Source organism: Cavia porcellus, unplaced genomic scaffold (genome assembly GCF_034190915.1).
Source record: "Cavia porcellus strain 051 isolate PalLab524CR breed Dunkin Hartley unplaced genomic scaffold, mCavPor4.1 scaffold_17, whole genome shotgun sequence".
Classification (NCBI taxonomy): domain Eukaryota; kingdom Metazoa; phylum Chordata; class Mammalia; order Rodentia; family Caviidae; genus Cavia; species Cavia porcellus.
In genome coordinates this window covers 67206581-67229991 of record NW_026947500.1, presented here as the reverse complement: position 1 = coordinate 67229991, position 23411 = coordinate 67206581, and the positions used below count along the sequence as shown (strand labels likewise).

The 23411-nt window shown below is 63.2% G+C and overlaps 2 protein-coding genes across 11 annotated transcripts; both read left to right on the top strand.

Annotated features, from left to right (window-relative positions):
• Nucleotides 1–1981: 1981 nt before the first annotated feature.
• Mier2 (MIER family member 2) lies at nucleotides 1982–16747 on the top strand. 7 transcript variants are annotated; one of them, XM_063228575.1, is made up of 15 exons: nucleotides 4581–6398; nucleotides 7063–7142; nucleotides 7903–7993; nucleotides 8453–8595; nucleotides 9855–9980; nucleotides 10318–10441; nucleotides 10636–10727; nucleotides 10864–10933; nucleotides 12240–12391; nucleotides 12478–12559; nucleotides 12720–12814; nucleotides 13908–14032; nucleotides 14177–14265; nucleotides 15185–15602; nucleotides 15832–16747. In XM_063228575.1, exons 4-15 carry the CDS (start codon nucleotides 8461–8463, stop codon nucleotides 15851–15853), a joined length of 1530 nt encoding a protein of 509 aa, XP_063084645.1. In that variant the 5' UTR covers nucleotides 4581–6398; nucleotides 7063–7142; nucleotides 7903–7993; nucleotides 8453–8460; the 3' UTR covers nucleotides 15854–16747. The 7 variants fall into 7 exon arrangements, with proteins under 7 accessions (XP_003461835.3, XP_063084645.1, XP_063084646.1 ...); XM_003461787.5 differs by lacking the exons at nucleotides 4581–6398; nucleotides 7063–7142 and adding an exon at nucleotides 1982–2050; XM_063228576.1 differs by lacking the exon at nucleotides 7063–7142 and having other exon boundaries at nucleotides 6321–6375.
• Nucleotides 16748–18369: 1622 nt separating this feature from the next.
• On the top strand, nucleotides 18370–22965 carry Plpp2 (phospholipid phosphatase 2). 4 transcript variants are annotated; one of them, XM_013157232.3, is made up of 6 exons: nucleotides 18370–18648; nucleotides 21105–21256; nucleotides 21408–21682; nucleotides 21799–21856; nucleotides 21970–22146; nucleotides 22315–22965. In XM_013157232.3, exons 2-6 carry the CDS (start codon nucleotides 21221–21223, stop codon nucleotides 22498–22500), a joined length of 732 nt encoding a protein of 243 aa, XP_013012686.1. In that variant the 5' UTR covers nucleotides 18370–18648; nucleotides 21105–21220; the 3' UTR covers nucleotides 22501–22965. The 4 variants fall into 4 exon arrangements, with proteins under 4 accessions (XP_013012686.1, XP_063084647.1, XP_063084649.1 ...); XM_063228577.1 differs by lacking the exon at nucleotides 18370–18648 and adding an exon at nucleotides 19141–19299; XM_063228579.1 differs by lacking the exon at nucleotides 18370–18648 and adding an exon at nucleotides 19150–19258.
• Nucleotides 22966–23411: the final 446 nt, after the last annotated feature.

Below are 23411 nucleotides of genomic sequence, written 5' to 3'. Positions count from 1 at the left end.
ACAGGCAGTCTCTCTGCAGGAGGCTTGGCCTCCTCCGTGGGGTGGCTCTCTTCAAATTCGCGGACTCTGGGGATGTAGCTCTGTTCATCACCTACCTGGCAGCCTGGGGGTGCTGCTGGAGCACCCGATGCACAGTGCAGCCTCCCAGAGTTGCTGCGACCTACAAGCTGCGCCCTGAAATCTGCTCCTCGGGGAAAGTGTGCTGATGGCGAGGGAGACAGTGTCGCTCCCGGCCTGACCCATGAGCTCTCGGGCTCAGCCTGAGACTCACTGACCTGTGTGTCCTGGGTTTTATTTCTTCTACTTTTTTTTTTTTTAATCATGTTAGGTCACATTGAATCTTCTACTTTTCATTAGAAAATCACTTTATGCTTAGAGTAATTGCAAGAGTAATTATAGTAAAAAAGGAAAAAAACCCACATATCCATTCCCAAATTCAGTTATTAATGTTTTATCCTGCTTTTTTTTTTTTTGCTGTTTTTTAAAATAATGTTTTTTGTATGCCAGGAATTGAACCCAGGACCTTGCAATTGTCAGGCAGGCACTACGCCACTGAGCTATATCCCTGGCCTGCTGTTTTATTTTTTTTTTTTTGTCTTTTTGAGACAGAGTCTTGCTACACAGTTCAGGCTGGCCTTGAGCTCACTTTGTAGCCCAGGTTGGTCTCAAACTTGCAAGGATCCTCCTGCCTCAGCCTTCTGAGTGCTAGGACGACAGGCGTGGGTCACCATGCCCGGGTACAAGGTGGTTATTTATGCTAAATACTTCATTTTTCAATTTTCAAATAGGAATATCCTTTTTCCAAACTATGGGGCAGTTATTGATTTCAATAACCTTAACACTGACCCAGTAATTAAATCTACACCTGAACTCTTTATTCTGGCTGGAATCCACCATCCTTTGTCAACTGCCCTGCTCCCCTGGGGCTGGCCTGGGGTCACATGTTGCTTTTTTTTTTGAATTTTTACCCGTACCAGGGATCGAACTCATGACCACAGGCTTGCAAGGCAGGCGCTTATGCCGCTGAACTAAATCCCCAGCCCCAGCATTTTGCATTTTGCTGACCAGACTGCAACCCTCGGGAAGCCAAAGTTTCCTTCAGGATTCCTGCAAGACCAAGGTGCTGTGTGTGGCTCGGGGTGTGTCAAGCCTCTGCCGCTCACTGCCAGGTTCAGGGGTGTCACCTGGTCAGCAGGCTGCCTTGTGTCCTCACTGCAAGTCCCTGGTCCGCAGGAGGGACTCTCCGACCTTGAAGACACCCTTCCCTTCCTCATCTCATCCCTTTCCTTGGCGACTCACTTTCACCCCTAGGCCTCCCCAGGAGTCTCCTCTGGTCCTGTCAGGCTGACTCAAGCCTGCCTCCACAGCTCTGGCCCTGTCCCCGGTCACACAGCCTCTCCTGGTGTCCGTCTATCCGGTCGAAGGCTGCACCCGCACAAGCGTAGTTCACGCGAGCAAGGAGAGAAACAGCTTTCCCACTTTTTCTCCTGAGAAATCCTGGCCACAAGGGCAGGATCACGCCCTGGAGACTTCCCAGGAGCGGAGACCTTCGAGCTGCATCAGCACGCGGCGGTGCATTTTGGAAAGGAGCGCTCTTGAGTCCCCACCAGGAGAAACGACGGTCCTGAGGCCTGGCTGGCCCCTGGCACACCGACCCGCTCTACGAAACTCCCAGGGTGGGGGCCCCTGCCTCCCGCTCCCCACTCTGAGCATCCAGGGTAGCATCAGGAAGGCTTCCTCCCGCCCATAGGCAACAGGAGGATCCACGGGTCCACGCACAGGTGTCACTATCAGGACTAGAACGCGCAGGGGCCACCTCCTCCATTCGCAACCAGGCTCAAGCCCTGCATATCCCGGAACCGTGACCGACCCTGGACCTGCTGCGCGCACTGGAGACCCCTCCCCACCCCGCGTACCTACTACGCACCCGGGCCCGCCCCGACCCCGCCCCGGCCCCGCCCTCCAAGGCCGCGGCCAATGAGCGTGCGGCTCCGCATCCGGGGATCCCGGCGCGGCCACCGCCTCCCGCGCACACACGGCCATGGCGGAGGTGAGTGAGCGGGCCGGGGGAGCCGGCCCCCAGCCCTGTGTCCGCGTTGCCACCGCTGGGGTCAGGTTTGCTCAGGCCCGACGCCGAAGAAGCCCGCCCTGGGGCTCTGGGGCCGCACCACGGTCTTCCCGCCCTTCGAGGGCCTGAGGGGCTCGGGGCTTCGTCGGCTGCCGCCCCCGGCCCGGTCCGGCCCCCCCACCCCGTGGCTGCCACATCGCGGACTGCAGTGCGCATGCGCGGGCGCGGGGCGCGGAGGGGCTTGGGACGGGCGGGGCAAAGGGGAGAAGGGGAGGGGGCGCCCGAGGCGGGGCGGGGGCGGAGAAGGGAAACCGAGGGGCGGGGGACGCCCGAGGCTGGGGGCTGGGGGCTGGGGGCGGAGGGGGGGCAGAGGCGGCGGGCCCAGGGCGTCTTTCCCTTTCCCCACGCGGTCGTTGGATAACTTTGCTAAGTGCTGGGCCCTGGAGAGTCCGGGATGGACCGCGATCCCCACCGGTGGGCACACGAGTGGGATTTGCACCCCGACTGGGACGGGCTCAGCGGGTGGGTGATCTACTAGGCCGACCGCAGGGCTAGTGTAGACCCGCCGCCCCGGGTATGGAGTTACTTCTCAGAAATACTTGGTGCCAGCTGTGAGTTTTGGAATGCAGAATTTTTGCGACTTGAGAAATCGGGCGTTTGGGACTGCGATGTTTGATCAAACTCGTCTGGCACAAGAGATGGACAACACGTAGCACCGAGTCAGGTCCTACCAGGAAGGAAGCTTCGGCTTTGGGAATGGTGGGCCGGAGAGGGCAGACGTGTGCTTGCCGGGTCCGGATGAGGAGGCAGAGAGGTGATTGTGCCAGGCGTGGTGGCTGCCCAGACTGGATAAATCTGACTCCGCGCGTGGCTGCTGGGTGCTGCCCCTGGGTTGGGCACTGGTCCTGCAGAAATTAAAACAGATCTGCAGATCCCAGAAATGACCCTGGTCTCGAGCATGCAGCCCATGAGTCCCAGAGAGGAGACGGCACCAAGCGGAGAGATGCAGCAGCCTTGCAGAAGCGGAGACTGGAAGTCTGATCTGAGTAGTGTGTGTCTGGGCTTTAACATGGGTGGCCGATGTGGCCGGCAGGACTAGCTGACCATTCTTTTCCACCAGGCAGCGGCTTTCTCTGGGCTGCCACAGACCCAGTATTGTGCAGGGGGTGTAGATGTTGGGGTGCTAGACCTCACCCAGCAATTCCCACCTTCTGCTGGGTGGCTGAGTCCAGAGCATTCTTCCGAGACTTAATTCTCTTTCCTCAAGGAACGTTTGTTTAGGGAAACAGTCCTCGTGGGGATGCTTGTTGGCCTCGAGTTTGGGAGGCAGAAGCCAGGTGTCCTGTCCCTTTGGTGGCACGGTGGGATGGGTGTTCTGGCTGCTTCAGTGGTCGCTAGCTTACGGGAGCTGGGTAGCACTTGAGCAGTCCCAGCCTAGCAAGTGGTTGTGCCTTGGCTGTGTGGGTCAGGACTCCAGCCAGCTGTCCTAAGATCTACCAGCTTTGGGTTGCTGCTTCTGCCTTGCCCCGTGAGGTTTCTGGAGTGCTCCAGGCAGCAGTGTGGTCTGTTGCCCTGTTTCACTTGGAGCCCTGTTGAGAGTCTGTTTGTGACAGCCTCTCGCTGGGTAACTCATGCTGACCTTGAGAACTCACTATGGAGCCCAGGCTGCCCTCAGCTCACAGCGATCCTCCTGGCTCCACCAAGCCCGGCTGTTGAGTGGATTTGCCTTAATTTTCACAAGGCCCTTGGCCCTTGGACCCTGGCTTCATGCTTGGCCTTGGGGACCCTGTCCCATGGGGATTTAGAGTCTGAGAGGGACCCTGATCATCGAGGACTGACAAGCGTGTTGAGCCTCTGCAGCCTCTGTCCCAGAGGTCTTACCTACCCCAGAACCTACATGGCAGAAGGACTTGGCCTTAGTGTTCTCGTCTCTACAGTGGGCAGTGGGCAGTGGTGATAGCCACCTGCTGGTAATCCGTAGGAGTGAGCCTGTGACCTGACGGTGCTCCGTCTGTGCTGTTGGCACCTTGATTGTCCTGTGGCATTTTGCTCTGGAGGTGATCAGTGCCACAGTGCAGGATGGGAGCCCATCGCCATGCTGGTGCAGCTCTGTGAATATGAGCACACTGGCCTTGACTGCTTTGCAAAGCCAGTGACGGGTTGATGCCCTCAGGAAGAAACCCAGCCTTGCCCTGTGAGCCGGGCTGTGGCATGGTCTCCAGGGACCTGGGCTCGAGGCTCTGCCTGAGAGCTGTTCCACCCCTGCCCATCCCTGGTCCAGGTCGAACAGCCCTGTCCCCTCTCCCTGATGCCCCCAGCTATGTACCTGACCATCCTGTGCCATCTCGTGTCCTAGCTGGACTGGTGACTGCATGGGTGGGGACAAGTAGAACCTGTTTTTGGCTGACCCAGAGCAGATGCTCCTGGAGGAGAGAGGGTGGGGCTGGGGTGCCCAGCACCTTCCTGGGCTGGGTGTGGGTGGGGAGGAGGTGGGCGGTGAGGGTTCCCTTTCCCTGGCCTGCATTTTGGATTACCCTCTCCAGCTCCCACACCGCCAAGCAGCTGTGTTAGTCCTGTCTCCTGTGCTCTCAGGGTTCATGGGCCACGCTGGGCCTGGAGTGTGTGTGGTGGCCCCCTTCCTCGTGTGTGACTGGCAGGGACACCTTGTGTGGCTTGGGCTTCCTCACAGCATGGCAGTCTTGTTTTAGGAGCGACTGTCCCTGCAGAAGCCAGGTGGTAGCTGACTGGTAGTCTGTACCTGGCCTGGGGGCACCAGCCGCCATCCTTCCTGGCGAGGTCCAGCCTGGCTGGGTCCCACGGAGAGGCCCGTGGCCATCATGCCCAAGGAGGGGCATGCATTGGGAGGTGGGGATGTGGCCACCTGGGAGAACAGAAGTGGCCTTGATCCAGTTTGAGGTCAGCTTCTCAGGGTGGGAGCAGGGCTGCTCTGGTGACCAGTAGGCGTGACCCTGTGACCTGATGGTGCTTGGCGCCTTGATTGTCCTGAGGCTCTGTGTGTGGCCTCAGCCCCCAGTGCTGCCCTTGGCCTCCAGGCCTACAGATGGAGGTCTGTGGTGTGGGAGAGCTAAGTCAGAGCTGGACACAATGCTGAGGGTGGGCTCACACCTGCGCGGGGGTCACTGGGAGGAGCTGGGGCTGCCTGTGGCCCCGGGAGCTGGCTGCTCCTGTGGGTCAGGTCCCCCTGCTGGCCACTGGCCCTGCTCTGTACTACTTCGCTTTGGAGTCTCAGAGGGCAAGTCAGCCTGGACCACATCCTCAGACGCTTCGGGGATCCTGTGTGTGCCACTGACCTGTCGCCCAGAGTGTGGCCTCACTGGGTGCTTCCCCGTGCTCAGCCCAGGCCCTTGGCAGGGGGAGCAGAGAGCCCACCCCTGTGGGAAGAGGTCTTCTAGGAGATCCAGGATCCCACCAGTGTGCTTTCCGTGATTTCATAGTGTGTGTGGCCGTGCAGGTGGCTGCGGGGCTGCCAGCCTCCTGGTTTCAAGGAGGGAAGCGAGGCCACCTTGGCTCCAGCTTTGTACACCAGGGCCCAAAGCCGGGGACGCCCTGCAGCTCCAGGTGTCCTGTGTTCCCTCCCTCTCAGACCCCCTGCTGTCCCTGCCATCCCCTCCCTCTGCCTCTTGCGGCCCCCTGCCCCTGTGGAGTGCACAGTATGGAGCCATGTCCTCCCTGCTAGACCCGCAGGCTCCTGCCTTGGTGTCCAGGGCTCGCAGCCCGGTGTGAACCTGCAGGATGGTGGTGTTGGGCCACCCAGCTCTCACCTGGGCTGTGATGCTGGCTGGCGTGTGGTGCCATCCTTCCTGCTTCTGCACGCAGGGACTCTGGAAGGGTTTGTGAGTGCCGAGTTTGAGTTGTGCCACGAACCTTACTGTGTGAGCCCAGATAAGTGACCTGGCCTCTCTGAGCTCTGGTTTCCTGCCTTCTCTTGTGGAGAGGGTATGTCTGTCTGTTTACCACCTGTATGGTTTTCCTGAGGACCTTGTTTGTTTTTGTGGTACTGGGATTGAACCCGGGGCCTTCACACGGAGACATGTTCTGGCCCCTGTTCTTCTGACACAGCATCTGCCCGGGCTGGGTTAGAAGTTGTGATCCTCCTGCCTCAGCCTCCAAGAGCCTTAGGATGGCAGCCACCATACCCAGTTTAATCTTAATTTTGTGTAATATTCTAATCTACCTTTAAAGGAGGCCACAGAATTCCTCTGCTGTGCAGGGTGCTCCTTGGGACACGGACAGCCTGGTGGTCTTCAGTGCTTTCTGGATTGTGTAACTGCTGGCACCATCAAGGTGTGAGTGTTCTCACCGGCTCACGGTGAGCTCCCGCCAGCCGTGGAGCTACTCCTTTTCTGTGCATTTGCCTGTCAAGAACGTTTCACGGGGGGGTGGTGGCTCTCACCATCTGGCTCCCCCTCCCCGGCTCAGTGTCCTGGGGGTCATCTCACCCTCCGCCGTGGCGCTGTGCGCTGCTTTTCCTGCCCTTCCAGTTCTTGGCCGGGATCGTCCACAGGCAGCGTCGGTGTGGACCGGTGTGCGCTTTTCTCTTGGCATGGAATTCCTGGGTTATATGGGGACCCAGCATTGCACTTGCGGAGGCCTTGCCAGCCGTCACCCTGCAGCGGTGTGTCCCCCAGCACCGGGCGGGCTCTGCTTTGTCCACGTGCCTGCCGACGCTTGTTTCTGTTTCCGCTCGCAGCCGCTTTGCCGGGACTGAGAGGTGGCTGCAGTGCTGCAGTGGGAGGTCCTGTTTTCCCTGGTGTGGAGCTGAGGCCTCGTTACACGTGCACATTGAGCACTTGCCTGTGGTCAGGTCCCCTGCCCATCTTTTTATTACTGAGTTGTAAGAGTTGTTTGTATTATGTGTGTTACCAGATGCATTGTTTGCAAATATTTTCCGAGTTTTCACTTTCTCCATAGCGTCCTTTGAAGCGTGAAGTTTCCTTTTCCTTTTTTCTTTTTCCTTTTTCATGTTGAGACAGGATCTTGCTGTGTAGCCCAGGCTGGTCTCGAGCTCCAGCTCTCATCCTCCTGCCTCAGCCTCCTGAGTGCTGGATCCCAGGTGCGTGCACTACCACTCGTGGCCTCATCTGATTTTTTGTGGCTCAACAGTGCTGGCACGTGGAAGTAAAATGGGCTCCGCGTGTTGAGCCTGTACTTTCTGCAGCCTCACTAAACTCTGATCAGTGTGAGTGGTTTTCGTTAGGATTTTACTGTGTGTGTGAGATGGCCACACTGGGGAGCAGAGCTTGCTGCAACCCTCCCAGTGGACTTCTGGCGCCGAGTGGGCTTCGGTTTCGTGTGCCCGAGCCATGTACTCCAGCCCGGGGCACAGACAGGACCTGCCACCCCTGAGCGCTGGGGGCGACGGTGGCTTTGCAGTTGAGAGTCCCTTCCTGGCTCCGTGTCACACGCACAGGCTTGTCTCAACGTGCAGTGTGGCCATGTGAAGTATGGAAGTGATGGCTTCGATCTGTTCACAGCCTCTGCGGCCTTTCCCCCTGGTCCCAGAGCATTCTCCTGCCTGGTGCTGTCCTCACCACGTGGCCCTGTGTCTGGCTTGTCCTATGTCCCCAACTTCCATATACAGTGGGGTTCAGGTTGCAACTGAGGGGCTGTTGGTGGGTACTTGGCAGCGTGTTGCCTGGGTGTGGGTGTTGTTCTGGGCCGTGTGGGAGGTGTGTGGCAGTGGCTCTCAGCACTGGCTGTCCACCTCCAGGGTCAGCCGGGAGCCCAGCTCTGACCTGTGCTCGCTCCCGGGTGCTGCTCCAGGCTCCCGGGCCTTCTGGGCTGCCGAGCTAACTCTGCTGTGTCCCCCGCAGGCCTCCTCGTTGGGGAGGCAGAGTCCTCGTGTGGCCTCCTGCCTTGCACACAACCTGTGCCCCCGGGAGCCCGGCTTGCAGACGACGGCAGGTACCTCCCTTGCCCCGTCCTCCGAGTGGCCTGGCTGTTCCCTCTTGCTGTTGCTTGTTTGGCATTTGGTGTGGAGACAGCTGTGGATACCCTCACTGTGCTGGCGGCTCCCTCCCTTCCTGTGGGCTGTGTCTGTCACAGGCTGTTTCTCCCCACGGGTCTGTGGCCTCTCAGACCTGTCCCTCACTAGCCTGCTCAGAGCTGTGGGCCAGGCCCGACCTGGTGTCCAGGGCTGCAGCTGCCCCTGCCTGACCGGTGCTGCTGGCCCCCCAGCTTTGCACCTTCCATGTAAGAGGACCACGTGTCCTCAGACAGAAGCACATGCCCCTTGTCTCAGCTACAGTATCTTGCTAGTAGGGCCACTGTCACCTACCTTCTCTGGGCACCCCCGTGTCTGCAGGGTGGCGGGGCCTAGGTGAGGTGGCCACTCACCAGCCCGGGTTGGGCTGTCCCCCACAGTGGTGTCCATGGGCTCTGCAGACCCCCAGTTCAGCCTCGCTGAGATCCTGACACAGAACTACAGCCTGCAGGAGACGTGCCCAGTGGCCTCGAGGGGCCCGGAGCAGCCCGCCGAGGAGCTGGACAAGGACTTCGCGGCCCAGGTGCGTGGGTGGGGCGCCCTGCCAGGAGCTGTAACCTTTCTGGTCATCAGGACTCCGGCAGCAGGGCTGGTGCGTGCGGCTCCATGGTGAGCGCTGGCCTCGCCAGAAGTGCTGTCCTTTTTGCAGATGAAATAACTGCTCCATGTCCCAGAATGGGAGAAAGGGGAGCAGGAAGGCATGGTTGTTTGCATCTCCTCGAATCTCTGGGTGTAGCGGGTCCCCCTACTGCCAGAGGTGTTGTGGCCCCACAGAATGGGTGCCTTCCCAAGCAGCTGTGTGTGGCCTTCCCTGCTCCTGGAGTCCGCAGCCGCAGTCCTGCAGAGGGTGGCAGCGTCAGGCCTAGCCGGGGCCATGGTCCCTGGTTCTGGTGACGTCAGCTGAGCTCAGCCAGGTGGGATCCCAGCGCTGCTCGGATGGGCAGTGCTGACCACGCCTCAGGCCCTGGCTGAGGTTGTGTTTCTGAGTGCCTGGTCCACCATGGCTGCTGTAATGTGACGCCTGGGACTGGGTGGCTTCCACCTTTAACTTTTTCATCGTTCAGGGCTGAAGAGTCCAAGCTGCAGCCAGCAGCGAGGGTTTCTGGGGAGGCCTTTCTCCCGCTCCAGGCGCTGACCGTGACCCTGGAGTGGCAGCAGGGCGCTAACTCCGTGGGGTTAGCCCTTGTGCAGGCCTCCGGTCGCCCTGTGGGGTAGGGGTCCCTAACAGTTCATCCCCACCGTCTCCTGGACCTCTCCCGGGGGCTGAGGATTCACGGTTTCCAGTTCAGCTTCTCTAATGTTTCACGAGGCTCACAAGTGTGAGTCTTGAGGTGGTGGTGAGTGCAGAGTTGTCCCCAGATCCACGACGTGGGCAGCATCCCTGTAGTGCTGTGGAGTGGCTGGTGTCCTTCGGGCGGCCACCTCACCTGGCGTCCAGCAGGTGGCATCGTGCCTCCGTCATGGTGGCAGAGTCCCTGTCGGTCCCTTAGTGTCTCAAGCAGGTCTGGGCTTTGGGTTTTCCCAGCCTGTTCTCAGTCTCTGTACCTTGCTTTTGAGTTGGGGGGGCCAGGCCCTCCTTGCATTCTTGGGGTCAGCCTCACACAGCACCCCGAACCTGGGCAGTGCTGGTCCTAGCTGTCCTGTCCCTGGTGGTGGCCTCTGGGCTGGTCTGGCCAGGCAGCACTGCCACGTTGGGCTGTGTGTGAGGTCCATGCGTGCTCCCCAGGAGGATGAGGGCCCGGGCCCAGGGGAGCCCTGCTGACACCCCGTCTCCCTGTCCAGAGCAGTGACATGCCCCTGGATGAGCTGTTCGCCTTCTACGGCTACGAGACATCGGACCCCATCTCAGAGCGGGAGAGCGAGGGCAGCGACCCGGCCCCCACTCTCCCGGACATGACCCTGGACAAGGTGAGCGGGTGGTCCACACATGGCCCTGGCCTCCTCCGGGCCAGGCTGGGGTCAGCAGTGAGAGGGGCCAGCGGGGGCTACAGGGGAGGAGCGAGGCATTGTCTTAAGAGGACTCAGCCCCAAATGCCAAGTTGGGTGGATGGAGGTGGCTTCCCTGCTGCCCACCCTGGGGCTGCTTTGTCCCTGCAGTCCCGCTTCCAGCCTGCAGAGGGAGCGACAGCCCCAGAGGTCTGGGGCTGCAGCCCAGGATGGACGCTCCGCGGTCTCCCACCTGCTGTGGAGTCCAGGTGCGTGAATCAGGCAGAGTGTGGCACGGCCTTTGCATTTTTGTCACAAGGAGCAGATAGCGAAGGACCTGCTCTCCGGGGAAGAGGAGGAAGAGACGCAGTCCTCGGCGGATGACCTCACCCCCTCTGTCACCTCCCATGAGGCCTCCGACCTCTTCCCTGGCCAGAACGGATGTAGGTGCCCGGTCCACCTCCTGACGCCCGCCCAGAGGCATTGGACTGGATGGGCTGAGACCCAGGGCCTTGGTCTGAGCGTGGAGGGAAGGGCGGTCTTGGGTCGGGGGTCCTGGGTCACAGTGTTGGGAGCATCCCCCGAGGAAGGGGCAGCTGAACTGTGAGCTGCACCTCACACCCCTCTCTTCCCAAAGCCCGTTTCCTGGCTGGTGGGGACAAAGAGCCGGGCTCCTCGGCCTCCTCTGACACGGAGGAGGACTCCCTTCCCACCAACAAGTGTAAGAAGGTGCGTGGCTGGGCACTCTGGGGCCCTTGTCTGGGTTTTGCCCCGTGCTGCCTGCTGGCTTCGGGAGTCGGTGGGGTTGGAGGGCATCAGCTGTGGCGGGTGACGCGTCCCCTACCCCGTCTTGCCTCCTCCGCAGGAGATCATGGTGGGGCCACAGTTCCAAGCTGACCTGAGCAACCTGCACCTGGGTCGGCACGGCGAGAAGAGTGAGTGGCCGGCTGGGTCCTTTCCGGGTCCGCCCTGTCCCTCTGCGGGGTGGTGCACTTGCTGCCCTGGACACCGTGCGTGGCTGTCCCTGTGCCCGCTGCTCCCACTCAGGAAGTTTCCCCCATGACGGTGTGGGGAACAAGCAGGGAGGTCACAGATGCCGTTTGCTGTCTGGCTCCCAGGCGGTAGTGTCTGTGGGTCCCTCGAATGCCCCTCCCAGTGTCCTGCTCTGGGCCACCCCGAGTCCCCCGGCTCTGCTTCCTCTCTGGTCGGCTGTGTTCACTGCGCTGTTCTTCAGTTTGGAGCTCGCCTTTGACATCTTCTGACAGAAAGCTTGTCTGTGTCCATGGGCACATGGGTGTGAAGGGACCCTGTGTCCCCCGGGCTGGCCGCTTCTCTTGCTCTGCATGGCCGGGTGCCTAGGGTGAGGTTTGGAACCTGGGTGCTGCCGCTGGGTGTGGGAGCGCCTTCCCAGCCAGAGGTGGCCGCCTTCCCCCGGTTCCTCGGGGTAATGGCTCCTGTCTCCTGAGGCCTGGTACCCACGCGGTACCCAAGGGGGCTTACAGGCCTCTGTGTCCCTCCCGGCTCTCACTTAGAAGTGTACCTTCTTACTGCATGGCGCTTGTGCCCAGTCATCGCCATGAGTATTTTGAAAGTTCCTATTTCCTGCGTGCCCAGCCAGGAGGGCCACATAGGAGCCCTAACCCACACGGCCGCCAGTTCCCCGCTGGACTCTGGGTTTTTCCTCCATACCGCGCTCCTCTTGCCTGGTCGTGTGACACTGTTGTCCTCTGTGGACGTCGTGGCACCTGTGGCCTTCGCTCCCTCTTTTCCTGCCAGGCCCTGTGGTGCCTTCTACTTTCCCTGTGGCTGGTACTGCTTGTCCTGGGCCCCCGTCTTCCAGGAAGGCTGCGGGGTGGCCGTGGGGCAGGTCCTGCCAGGGTGCTCCCCAGTGAGGCCGCGCTCTCAGGTTTCCATTCAGTCTTTGGCCTCACAGCCAAAGTCCTGAGTGGTGGGGGCTTTCCTCTCACTGGCTGGACGTGCCCCCTCCCTGCACCTAGGAGCTTGTGTTTCTCTTCAGTAGTGGGGCAGGGAGCCCTCCAAACCTGTGCACCCCACAAATGCTTCCAGCACCCTTCTGCAAAGCAGGCTGCCCTGGCACCCCTGCTCCCAAGGCTCTGTTGTCCTCCAGGCCACGCTGGCCCCGTCCTGTTCCCCATGACCAGCCTCGTGGACCACAAACCCGAGGGCCCATGTGCCCAGCTGGTCGCAGCGCTGGCTGATCTCTCCCTCCTTCCCCTGCAGTCTACGAGAACGAGGACCAGCTGCTGTGGGACCCCGGAGCCTTGCCCGAGCGGGAGGTGGAGGAGTTCCTGTACCGGGCCGCCAAGCGCCGCTGGCAGGAGGTGGCCGGGTCCCAGCTCCCGGCCGGGGAGGCTGTGAAGGACAGCGAGCAGGTGGGGCCAGGGCCCTGGCAGGGGCGGGGCAGGGGCGGGCCGGGCCCTCCCAAGTCCGCACTGGGCACTAAGCTGTGCCCCCACAGGCGCTGTACGAGCTGGTGAAGTGCAACTTCAATGTGGAGGAGGCGCTACGCCGGCTGCGCTTCAATGTGAAGGTCGTCCGGGGTGAGCTGGCCAGCCCCCACTGCCCGCTGCCCACCCTGCTGACCACCCTGTCTGCTGCCCGCCCTGCTGATGACCCTGTCCGCTGCCCACCCGCCCTGCTGACTGCCCCATCCCGGTGCCTGCCCTGCCCCATCCCGCTGACGGCCCGCTGCCCCTGCAGACGGGCTGTGCGCCTGGAGTGAGGAAGAGCGCAGGAACTTCGAGCACGGCTTCCGCGTGCATGGGAAGAACTTCCACCTGATCCAGGCCAACAAGGTGGGCCTCCCCGCCTGTCTGCAGGGCCCTTCCTGGGAGGGCTCCACTCTGTTGTCCCCGTCCGTCCTGCTGTCACTGTGTCCTAGGGTGGTGCCTTCTAGCAGCACGGTCCCCATGCTGACCCTGCGCTCCAACCAAAGCTGTGGGGATGAGGTCTGCTGGTTCTCTGGCCTGGGGCACCCATCCTTCTGCCCTTCCTGTGTGCAGGTCCTGGGTCCTGTGGGTGAGGCTGACCCCACACCTGGTCCATCTTGGCTTCCAGAGTTCCCACCCCTGGGGCCCTGTTTCGGTTCTTTGGTCCCTTGCTCTGGCCTTGTGACCTGGGGACATGAGGACAGAGGATCCTCGATGTCTTTGTAATCAAGAGGTGGGCGGTCACAGATGGGAGTGGCACTTGGCGACTGTGTGCCCAGGGCTGGACTGGAGATTTCACTAGACCGCGACGCAGGCTTCCATGCCCGGAGCCCATGGCTCTGGCCACGCACCCCTGGTCTGTGTGTCATCCAGATGCAGGTGTGGTGTTCGCTGCCCGGCCTCCCCACGGGCGCCCCTGGATGGGCTCAGAGCCGTGCCCGGTGGAGAGTGGGTCTCAGGTGCCGAGTGTTGGTGCTTTGCTGTCAGTGGGCACGGTGCGCCCAGGAGTTGTGGGTGACATGTCCTGGGGGAGCACCGCAGCCTGGCATCCGGATCCCTCTGATGGCCAGGTGTGCGCTGCCCATGCCGCCTCCTGTCTCACTCAGTACACCTGGTGCCCCTGCCGTGTCTGGAGTGTGACTCGGAGTGTGAGTGTCGTAGGGCCCTGGTGTCGCGCGTGTGCTCAGGTGATTCTCAGCACAGTGTCCCTTCACTCCCATGGTGTCCTCTCTGAAAGGTCCGTCCATGTAATTGTGAATCGGGGACCCACTGTCACTGTGCCCGGGTCTGCAGGAGCAGGCTGGGGCGGTGGAGGTGGCCCTGGGCCCGGGCCTCTGCATGCTCATGGTGGTAACACCACTTGGGGACAGGAAGGTCCCGAGCCCAAGGCGGGGGCTCGGGGACCTCAAGCCAGATGGAGGTGGAGCCGTGGGGCCTAGTGGTGCCTGCCGCCCTGCAGGTGCGCACACGGTCGGTGGGCGAGTGCGTGGAGTATTACTACCTGTGGAAGAAGTCGGAGCGCTATGACTACTTCGCCCAGCAGACGCGGCTGGGCCGGAGGAAGTACGTCCCGTCCGGAACCACGTGCGTGCAGCACTGCTCTCAGCAGTAACGGTGGCCTGGCCACCTGCCCGAGGCTGGGCGGGGTGTGGGGGGACCCTGGGCCACCCCTTAGCGTCGGGGTGCTGTGCACCTTGCTGCCTGGCCCCATGGCGCCTCCCCCCACAGGGATGCAGACCCAGACCTGGATGGCAGCGACCCTGACGGGCCCGCCCGCGCCCGTGCTGAGCAGGGGCCCCTGGCAGGGGCATGCGCAGGTAAGCTGCAGTGGACAGCGGTGGCTTCGCCCTGGTGCTGGCCTGGGTCAGTGCCACCGTGAGTGCTGCACCTCCGTGCTCAGCCCCCACCAGCACCGTGCGTTGGCTTGGGATGGTGTCCCACAGGGCCCCTCAGGCTCAGTCCCAGCCAACAGGCCACGAGTTGGGGAGGCCACCCAGCGACAGGCAGGGACCCGAAGGTGTCTTCAGAGGTTCCAGTTTTGTTTCTGTGACACTGGATGGAAACAGAGGCCTGGGCTTGCATCTTCCAGACTTCTGAGGGCATCCCCTGGGGGACACGGGGCCCTCTGTGTCCTTGGGCGCCTCATTTCCAGGATCTAGTATGGTCTGCCCAGAGGACGCCCCCACCTGCTTCCTCTTCCCCAAACTTTGTGTGGAACTGGGCATGGTAGTGTGCACCTGTCAGCTGGCATGCCGGAGGCCGAGGCAGGAGGATCTCTGTGAGTGTAGGAGCAGCATGAATGATACAGATGGCCCTGTCTGGGAGTCACCACTGACCGCGGGAGCTCACTGTGTCTGACGGGCCTGTCTGGCACACAGAGCAGTGCAAAGCCCCATGTGCCGTGCTTATGGTCCCCACCGTGCTTCCAGCCTGCTTGTCAGCCCCCAGTGGTGGTTTCTGGTCCCTTAGGAGATGTGGTTTGACCCAGTGAGTTGGTTTTCAAGCCTTCAAGGTCAGGGCTGTAAAGATCTACCCGGGTCTGTGACCTGAGTGTGGCAGGCGAGTCCCTGTGCTTATGTTGGTGAAGCTGTTCGTGGAGCCCCCTCTTTCTGAGGATCAGGTGGGGGTCCCTGAACAGTGCCCAGCGGAAGTGTGTGTGAGGTCCAGGGGGCTGGTGTGGGTCTTGTGGTCTGCCAGCTGGGTGTGGCCCTCCCCCGACTGCACTGTCCCTTGTAGAGTCGCTGAGGGTGGACTGTGCGGCTGGCAGTCACAGTGAGCCCAGAGACGAGTCCGATGGCCTCCCGCCCTCCGAGTCAGGGCCCAGCCCTTTCCAGCAGCTGGATGAGACTCCTGCTGTGCCTCCACCTCAGCAGCCCCAAGCCCTGGGCAACCTGGCCGAGTACCCGCCAGACACGGCCCCTCCGGAGCCAAGTGCCAGCCCGAGGCTGGCGGTAGACTTTGCCCTGCCACAGGAGCTACCCCTCCTCTCTAGCCACGTGGGGCTCAGCGAGGACCCCGAGCAGCCTGTGGCTCCCGCACAGGTGGCCTTGTCTGTGGCTGAGTTTGGACTCATCGGCATTGGGGATGTGAACCCATTCCTGGCTGGCCACCCGACCTGCCCCGCGCCTGGGCTGCACGCGGAGCCCCTATCACAGTGAGCACCCCACCCACCCACCTGCCTAAGTGGGCAGCCCTGGCATGGAGCCCGCTCACCTGCGCGCGCTGGCACGCTTACAAGACTCAAAGCTGGGGATGCGCAAGCCAGGCCCCAGCCTGCCCTGCGCCCCCCACCCCGTGCCCTCTGCCCAAAGGGTCTGTGGCGGGAGCGGGTGGCTGGGCTCCTGGAGCCGGGCCCTGCTCACCCGCTGTCCTCTCTCTGGCAGCTGCAACGTGATGACCTGTTGACCGCTGGCCCCAGGCGGGTGTGTGCGGCCTGGACTGGACTTGGCACTGTGTGGGGGCCTGCCTGTCCGACCTCCAGACCCCCGCCACGTGGGCCTGCGTGACTCCTTCTCTGCTTCCGGCAGCGTTGGGACCGAGGGCGGCAGCCTCGTCCCTCCTTACAGACTGGACCAGGGCCACACAGAGCCCGGCCTCGGGGCTCGGCACTGCCACTTGCTCCAGCCCAGCTTTGTGTCAAGGGACCCAGCGGCCTCGGGTGTGCAGGAGGCCCAACCCTCAGGACACGGGCAGAGCCGGCTACCAGGCCCCTGCAGCCAGCAGAGGCAGGGGCGGACTAAGCTGCCCAGGGATGTGAGCACCACAGGCACCAGCAGCCTCTGCCCAGTGCAGCCCCGTCCCCCCCTGCCTGGCGGGGTTGCCTGGCCCCGGGGCAGTGGCAGCTGCTGCTGCTCCTACGGGCCGCGGGCACAGAGCCATATACCTCGCTGTTCCCGAGTGCCCGGCCATCCCGACACTTCAGGAAAAGCCGCACTTTAGCTCCGCCCCCACCCCGCCCTCCTGTGGGAGTGGGGCCCCGGCGCCCCGCGGTGTCAGGAGCAGGTGACCCGCGCCCTGCTGCCGCCCCTGCCCCTGCACCAAGGCGGCTGCACCCCAGACCCCTTCCCCGTTGCCCGTGTTCTGTTGGAGGTGGCCGGGGTTCTGGGGTCCTGTCCTGCCACGGCCTCCAGGTTCTGTTTCTGTTCTGTTTACAAGCGGAGTGGGTCCCGGCAGGCCGCGCAGTGCTGGCCGGAGCCACCTGTACGGACTTAACTGTCCCTCGCCCCAAGGACCACACTGTGACGTGAAACTGCCTTCGCCCCTTCGCTGTTTTATTTATTAAACTTGATTTGAAGCCCAGGCGCCTCTTGTGGTGGGGACCCGTACTGAGGCTGGGACAGGGTTGGGTGCAAGCCCTGTTGGTTGTCACCCTGATGGAGTGGACATGGGCACAGGGCGTCCTTGGGGACAACACGCGGCCACCGCACCCGATGCAGAGCTGAGCTCAGGAGAGCCTGAGCTGCTGTGGGCCAGGAGGGTCCCCCGAGGGTGGGGTGTCAGGCCCAGGGTGCAGCATGGTCCTTGGCCCTGGGTCAGATGCCAGGCAGCAGCTTTCTGTGCTTGGTCAGGTCCAAGCGCACCAGAGGTAGCCAGGAAGTTTTGGGAGTCTGGAACCAGGGAAGAGGATTTGGCAGCAGGTCCGCCACGGCCCCTACAGTGCCACCGCCTCAGGGTGCTCAGCCATGATCTCCCGGTCTCGAGGTGGAGCCCAGCCTGTGCAGCTTAACAAGTGCTGGTCTCCAAATTTTAAAAATCTAAAGCGCGGGCTGACGGGCCGGGAATTTAGCTCAGCGGCATAAGCACCTGCCTTGCAAAGCGCATGGTCGTGAGTTGGATCCCGGTACAAAAAACAAAAGTAAATAAGGCTGGGGCTTAGCTCCGAGTGAAAGGCCTGGCTGGGTTCTCGGTGTTGAAGAAAACAGCCAGATGCCCCCGTTTCTGTTTCTCGTTTCTTTTTAAAATACTTTCTGACACCACTCACCCTTCTCTCCCTTTGCACCTCAGGCTGGTTCATCTTTTTCTTTTCTGTTCCAGAGGGTACCCACCTGTTACCAGGGCCATCTGTGCCCTGCACTCCTTTCTGCTCCCCCTTTGTGAGTCACCCATGGTTGGGGGGCGCTAGGCAGAAAGTCAGGATACTCAACTGCAGACGGGAGAGCTAGGAGAAGGCTGGAGTCCTGCTCTTGCTCAGATTCCCCGGACAGAACCAGCTCCCCCTGGGCAGTGGGACCGAGGGCTCAGTGCCCCGATGGGCCCACAGATGTCTGTGACATGTGCAGGGGCCTGGCATACAGTAGGTGCCAACTAAGTGCCTAAGTGCAGATGCTGCTGCTGCCGGCCTGCTTTTACTGTGGTTGCTTCTCTTGGTTCCCAGGAGGTAAAGCAGCGTGCCAGGGTTAGGGTTAGGGATCAGGAGGCCCCGGCTTAGGTCAAGGGCCCTCCACACCCCAGCCCCCTTCTAGCTCTGGCACCTGTAGGTAACGGGTAGATACCTTGACCCCAATTCTGACCCTAATCCTGGTTTTTGCTGCCTGCGCAGGTTTTAATCCTGAGGCTGCCTGGCGATTTTAAGGCCTGACCCACATCAGCCTCCCCCTCCCCCCACGCCCCAGCTCCTTCCTGGGAAGCCTCCCCCTGCAGGGCTCCCCGCCTAGCACTGGGAGGTGCTCAGTAAGGACCTGGGCTCAAGCTCGCAAGCTCTCAGCGGGACCAACCAAGCGCCCTCTGGACCTCCAGAGGGTGCTGCCCACGGCTGATGCAGGACCGCCCTCCAGCCGGCTTGCCAGAGCGACACCCTCCTGGAGGAGGGGCAATGCGTGAGGGCGGGGCCTGGGCCTCCCGCCCCTCCCTTCCCCGCCCTCCCTTCCCCGCCCCCCACTACAGGTGGGCCCTGCCCACCCGGGTGCTAGGGTGCTAAACCCCGGCCCTGTTGGGGCTGCTGGGTGGACGGGTGCTGCAGAGAAGTCGGGCTTGGGCAGCCTGAATCGGGCCCCCGCCCCTGCCACTGCCGCGCTGCTGCCCGTGTGTCCCACCGCGCGGTCCCCTGGCCCCGAGGACCAGCGCGGGTGCCGGGACACGGAATTTGCGGGACAGGGGTGTCCTCAGCCTCGGCTTGCTGACCCAGAGGGGCGCGACCCTTTTTCAGGCGTCACAGCTTTGGGAGGGAGGTGACCCCTCTGCGGCGTTCCCTGGCTTCCCAGGTATTGGGGTGTCCATCCCGGGAAGGTCAGCACGCACCCGCGGGGGTTCTTCGCCCCAAGTCTAGGGACCTTCCTGGGTGACCTCCTGATCGCTGTCCCTAGGCATCTAGCGGCCGCTCCCAGTTCACAGACCCTTGACCCGCATACACCTGGGGGGGGGGTCCCTGGCCCGGCTCCTCCCCGCGGGCCTCTGGTCCCTTCTCCCCGTCTCCCTTCCTCTCCCCTCCGCCTTCCCCCTCTCCCCGACCTGCCCTCCTCCGCTCTCAGGCCACCCCTGCCTTCCGCATACCCCCTCTCCTCTCCCCACCCCTCCTCCACTTCGGAACCGCCCCTCCCTTCTCCTCCCCTGCTCTCCCTCCCCACTTTCAACTCGCCCTCCCTTCCCTCCTCTTCCCCTCCCTCTCCCTCCCCCTCCCCGCCTCTCCCTCCCCCCTCTTCCTCCCCCCTCCCCTCCCCTGCTCTGCACGCCCCTGCCCTGCCCTCCAGACGCCCCGCCCCTGTCCCCGCCTCGCCCTGCCCTGTCCCCGCTGGCGGCCATGTGACCCCGCGGACGGGGCGCAGGCTCTGGCGGGCGCAGGGTGGCGGCGGGCGGCGGCGGCATGGAGCGGAGGTGGGTCTTCGTGCTGCTCGACGTGCTGTGCGTGCTGGTCGGTAAGCGCTGGGCCCCGCGGGACCCCCAGGCGGGCGCGGCCGGGTCCCGCGCAGGAAGCGGGCGGCGGTGATGGGGGCGGGGCGGGGCGGCGCTGCGGGGTCCGGGCCCCAACCCCGCGCGCGTCCCCAGGGGGCGCCAGCGCCCAGCGCCCCGGACCCGGCGGGTGCAGCGCCCTGGCCCTGGGGCCGCGGTGGGGGCGGGCGCTGCGGGGATCCCGCCCGGGGCGCTGGGCGAAACCTGCCCGGCCGGTTTGCGCCGGGCTGCGCTCGGCTCGGCCGGGCCCGCGGAGGTCGCACCCAGCCCCCCGCCTCCCGCCGGGACAAAGGCCGAGTGTCTGCCGGCCAGGCGCAGGCGGCCCGGGCGCCACCCGACCTCCCCCGCCGCGGCCCCGGGGGACCCCTCGGGGCGGGTGCCGCCAGCCCGGGGCGCACGTGCTGTTTACCCCGGCGTTGTTCAGACGGCGCTGCCGGGGCCGGGCAGCAGCCCGCGAGCGGGGAACCCACCTGTCCTGCAGCCAGCCGGGCCCAGGACGCCGGGCCCCCGCGAGCCACACGGCACGGCGCGGGAGCTCTGCCTGCGCCCCGGTGGCGCCCGGGGCGGACGCGCGTTCGAGTTCTTGAGCGCTCCAGGCAGTGAGGCTTGGGGGGTGCAGGCGTCGCGAGGCCAGGGGGCTTCGGAGGTGCCCACGTGATGACCGGGCACCTGCCGGGTCTGGTGGGGACAGCTTCCTGAGCAGAGCAAGGGCCCGGCTGGGATGCGCGAGCCCAGCTCGTGGGCACAGTGGAGCATCTGAATTTACCCCGGATCGTTCCAGGCAGGGGCGTGGATGGCATCTGGGGGCCGGTATGAGACCCTGCCCCGACTCTGAGGGAGGCTCCTGACTGCTCCCTGGTCCCCGTGTCCCTCTGCCTGCGTTTTCCCCAGGGCCCTGAGCCCTGCTGGCTTTTCCATCGCGTTCTCCACATCCTCCCTTCGGGAAGCCCGCACCCTGCCCCGCTGCTCCGTTCTCTGTACTCCCTGCCTCCCTACTCTGTGACCCTGGGACAGGTCCCCAGCCTGGGCCTTGGAGGAGAAAGCTCCACGGCTGGCACGGCTCCCGGGCCCTGCAGTGGGCTCCTGCTTGCCGGCCACCCCCACCCAGAGTGGGCCAGGGATGCCTGTGCTGTCCCTGGGCTAGGGCGTGAGTCTCCTGTTGCACTGCCCTGTGGCTGAAGACCTGGTGGGATCTCTTTTCTGGGTGCACTGAGTGTCAGAGCCCTGCATATGCGCCTTATCTTAACCATACCGCCTGCTCTGGCCAGGTCCTGTAGGTCCTGCAGATTCGAGGCCCACCTTAGTTCCTCTGGGCCTATGCCTGTGGTAGGAGAAATCCCTCAGGCGACTGTAATTCCATGAGGAGGGCAGGAGAGGTGAAGAGTGAAGGTTCCTCCCTGTGACTGAGCTCGGGGGTGGGCAGTCAGGAGATGGAGAGGCACTGTGGGAGTTGGGCAGAGCAGTCATGTGCAAAGGCCCTGGGGTCCTGGGTCTATGGTTTTGCTCAGGAGGTTTGGGTGTGGTCCAGGCAGGGTTCAGAGCAGGCTAGTAGTGCTGCTGCAGGGGCCCAGGGTGGGGTCTGGTTGATCTGTGGTGCTGGGGAAACTGGGGGGGGGGGGTTTCAGGGTGCAGCAGTTTCCCATTTGCCACCAGCATAGATGGGGGCGGCATAGATGCACAGCCAAGCTCAGGCTGACCTGGGGGTGGGTGGCAGGCGTTGGAGCGTCCAGGCGCAGCTACCAATCCGTCCTGTCCCTGGCTTCTGCCGCAGCCGCTCTCCCCTTTGTCATCCTGACCCTGGTGAACACCCCGTACAAGCGCGGGTTTTACTGTGGAGATGACTCCATTCGCTACCCCTACCAGCCGGACACCATCACGAATGGACTCATGGCCGGTGTCACCATCACTGTCACCGTCATACTTGTAAGACCACCGTGAGGGGTGGGACAGGAGTGCACCCTGGGAGGGGGAGGGAGGAGCCAAGTCTGGAGGTCCCGGCCCTGCCCTGGCTTGGCCAGGGGGTGGGGTGGGGGAGCCCCAGCTGCCTGCCAGCCCCTCACCTGCGGCCCTGCAGGTCTCGGCAGGGGAAGCCTACCTCGTCTACACACACCGCCTCTACTCCCACTCTGACTTCAACAATTACGTGGCCGCCGTCTACAAGGTGCTGGGCACCTTCCTGTTCGGGGCGGCCGTGAGCCAATCCCTGACCGACCTGGCCAAGTACATGGTCGGCCGCCTGCGCCCCAGCTTCCTGGCCGTCTGTGACCCCGACTGGAGCCGGGTGAACTGCTCCGGCTACGTGCAGGTGGACGTGTGCCGGGGAGCCCTCGCCAACGTCACCGAGGCCAGGTGGGTGCACGGGTGGCCACCCCCTCCTGTTGGAGGAAGGCGGGCCGGGGCTGCGGTGGTGCGCACCCCCCTCTCCTCCGCGTCCCCTGCTGACCTGCACCCCCTGCCGCCCCCAGGCTGTCCTTCTACTCGGGCCACTCGTCCTTCGGGATGTACTGCATGGTGTTCCTGGCGGTGAGTGTGCACTGCGGTGCTTGGGAATGGGGTAAGGCCAGGTGGGGTCGCTGGTTTGTGCAGATGGATGGATGGATGGACACCCTTGCAGGCTGACGCCCTGCCCCCCTCAGCTCTACGTGCAGGCCCGGCTGCGTTGGAAGTGGGCACGGCTGCTGCGGCCCACGGTCCAGTTCTTCCTGGTGTCCTTCGCCTTCTACGTGGGCTACACGCGCGTGGCCGACTACAGGCACCACTGGAGTGACGTCCTCGTCGGCCTCCTGCAGGGGGCGCTGGTGGCCGGTTTCACTGTGAGCCCCTGGACCCCCCCCACCCTGTCCAGCGAGCCCTGCGGGATGGGATCTGACCCTTGCTGGGACCCCCCCCCCCCACCCCCGTCCCTTTCCTGTCTTGGTCCAGCCCTGCTGGCCGCTGTCCTGCCCACCCTCTGACCGCCCCCCCCCCCTTTTCTCCCCCAGGTCCGTTACATCTCAGACTTCTTCAAAGTCCGGCCCCTCCCACGGCCCTGCTTGGAGGCTGAGGGGGAGGGAGGGGGGGAGCGGGTGGGGGAAGGGGAGGAGCCGCGCAAACCCAGCCTGGCGCTGACCCTGACCGTCTCGGAGGCCCAGCAGAACCACTACGTGTTCCCGGTGTCGTCCTCCTGAGACGGGGGCCTTGGGTCAGCTTGCTGACTGTCCCTCTGCCCCCAGGTGGGCAGTGCGGGCCTCTGATGGGCCCCGGACCCTGTGGCTGTGGTGGTGAACGGAGACCCTCACCCCTGTCCTCCTGGGCCGGTTCCGAGTCTGGCCCAGCCTGGCCAGCTCTCCCACCGCTGGGGCTGGGGGCCCTGGGCGTGGAGTGCCCACTTGCACAAGGTGCGATGACCCTGTGGGTGTCCAGTGTGGCTCCAGGGCACCCGGTCGCCCCGGAGCTGCACATGAGGGCCTGCAGGTGATGCCTGGGGCCGGTGGAGTGTGGAGGTGACCGAGGTGGCATCCAGTGACCCCTGACCTCCCCCTGCTGTGGAGGCTCAAGCAGGTGCTGGGGGGGCTGGTACCCCAACCATGTCAGCACTTTGAAGTCTTCAGTTTTCAGTGGGGGGGTGAACCATAAACTGAATTTTTTACCAAGTGCCTCTCTGACCTGAGTGATTTTGAAGTGTCTTGTTTTTCAGCTTGCTTCTCTTTTTCCCCCTCTCTCTCCCCATCTCTCTCTCTTTGAGACAGCATCTCACTATGTTCTGGACTCACCAGCACCTTCCCTTCTGGGAGAACTTTAATGAGTTGGATTTGTTGCTAATCTGTCAAAGTGAGGGTCATACAATGCACCTGCGAAAGTTCCCAACTCCGGTGTTTGTAGCTGAGGGCTTACTGTAGTCCGCCCTGGCCTTGAACTCACTGCGTGGCTCAGGTTGGGCCGCAGTGCTCAGAGATCCTCCTGCCTCAGCTTCCTGAGTGCTGGGTGACGGGTGTGAGTCGCGATGCCTGGCTGCACCTGCTTATTTACCCCTTGTGGGTTTGTGTGTCAGGTTTGAGGAGGCTGATGGAACAGTGGGGGATACCTGGGGACCCTGCAG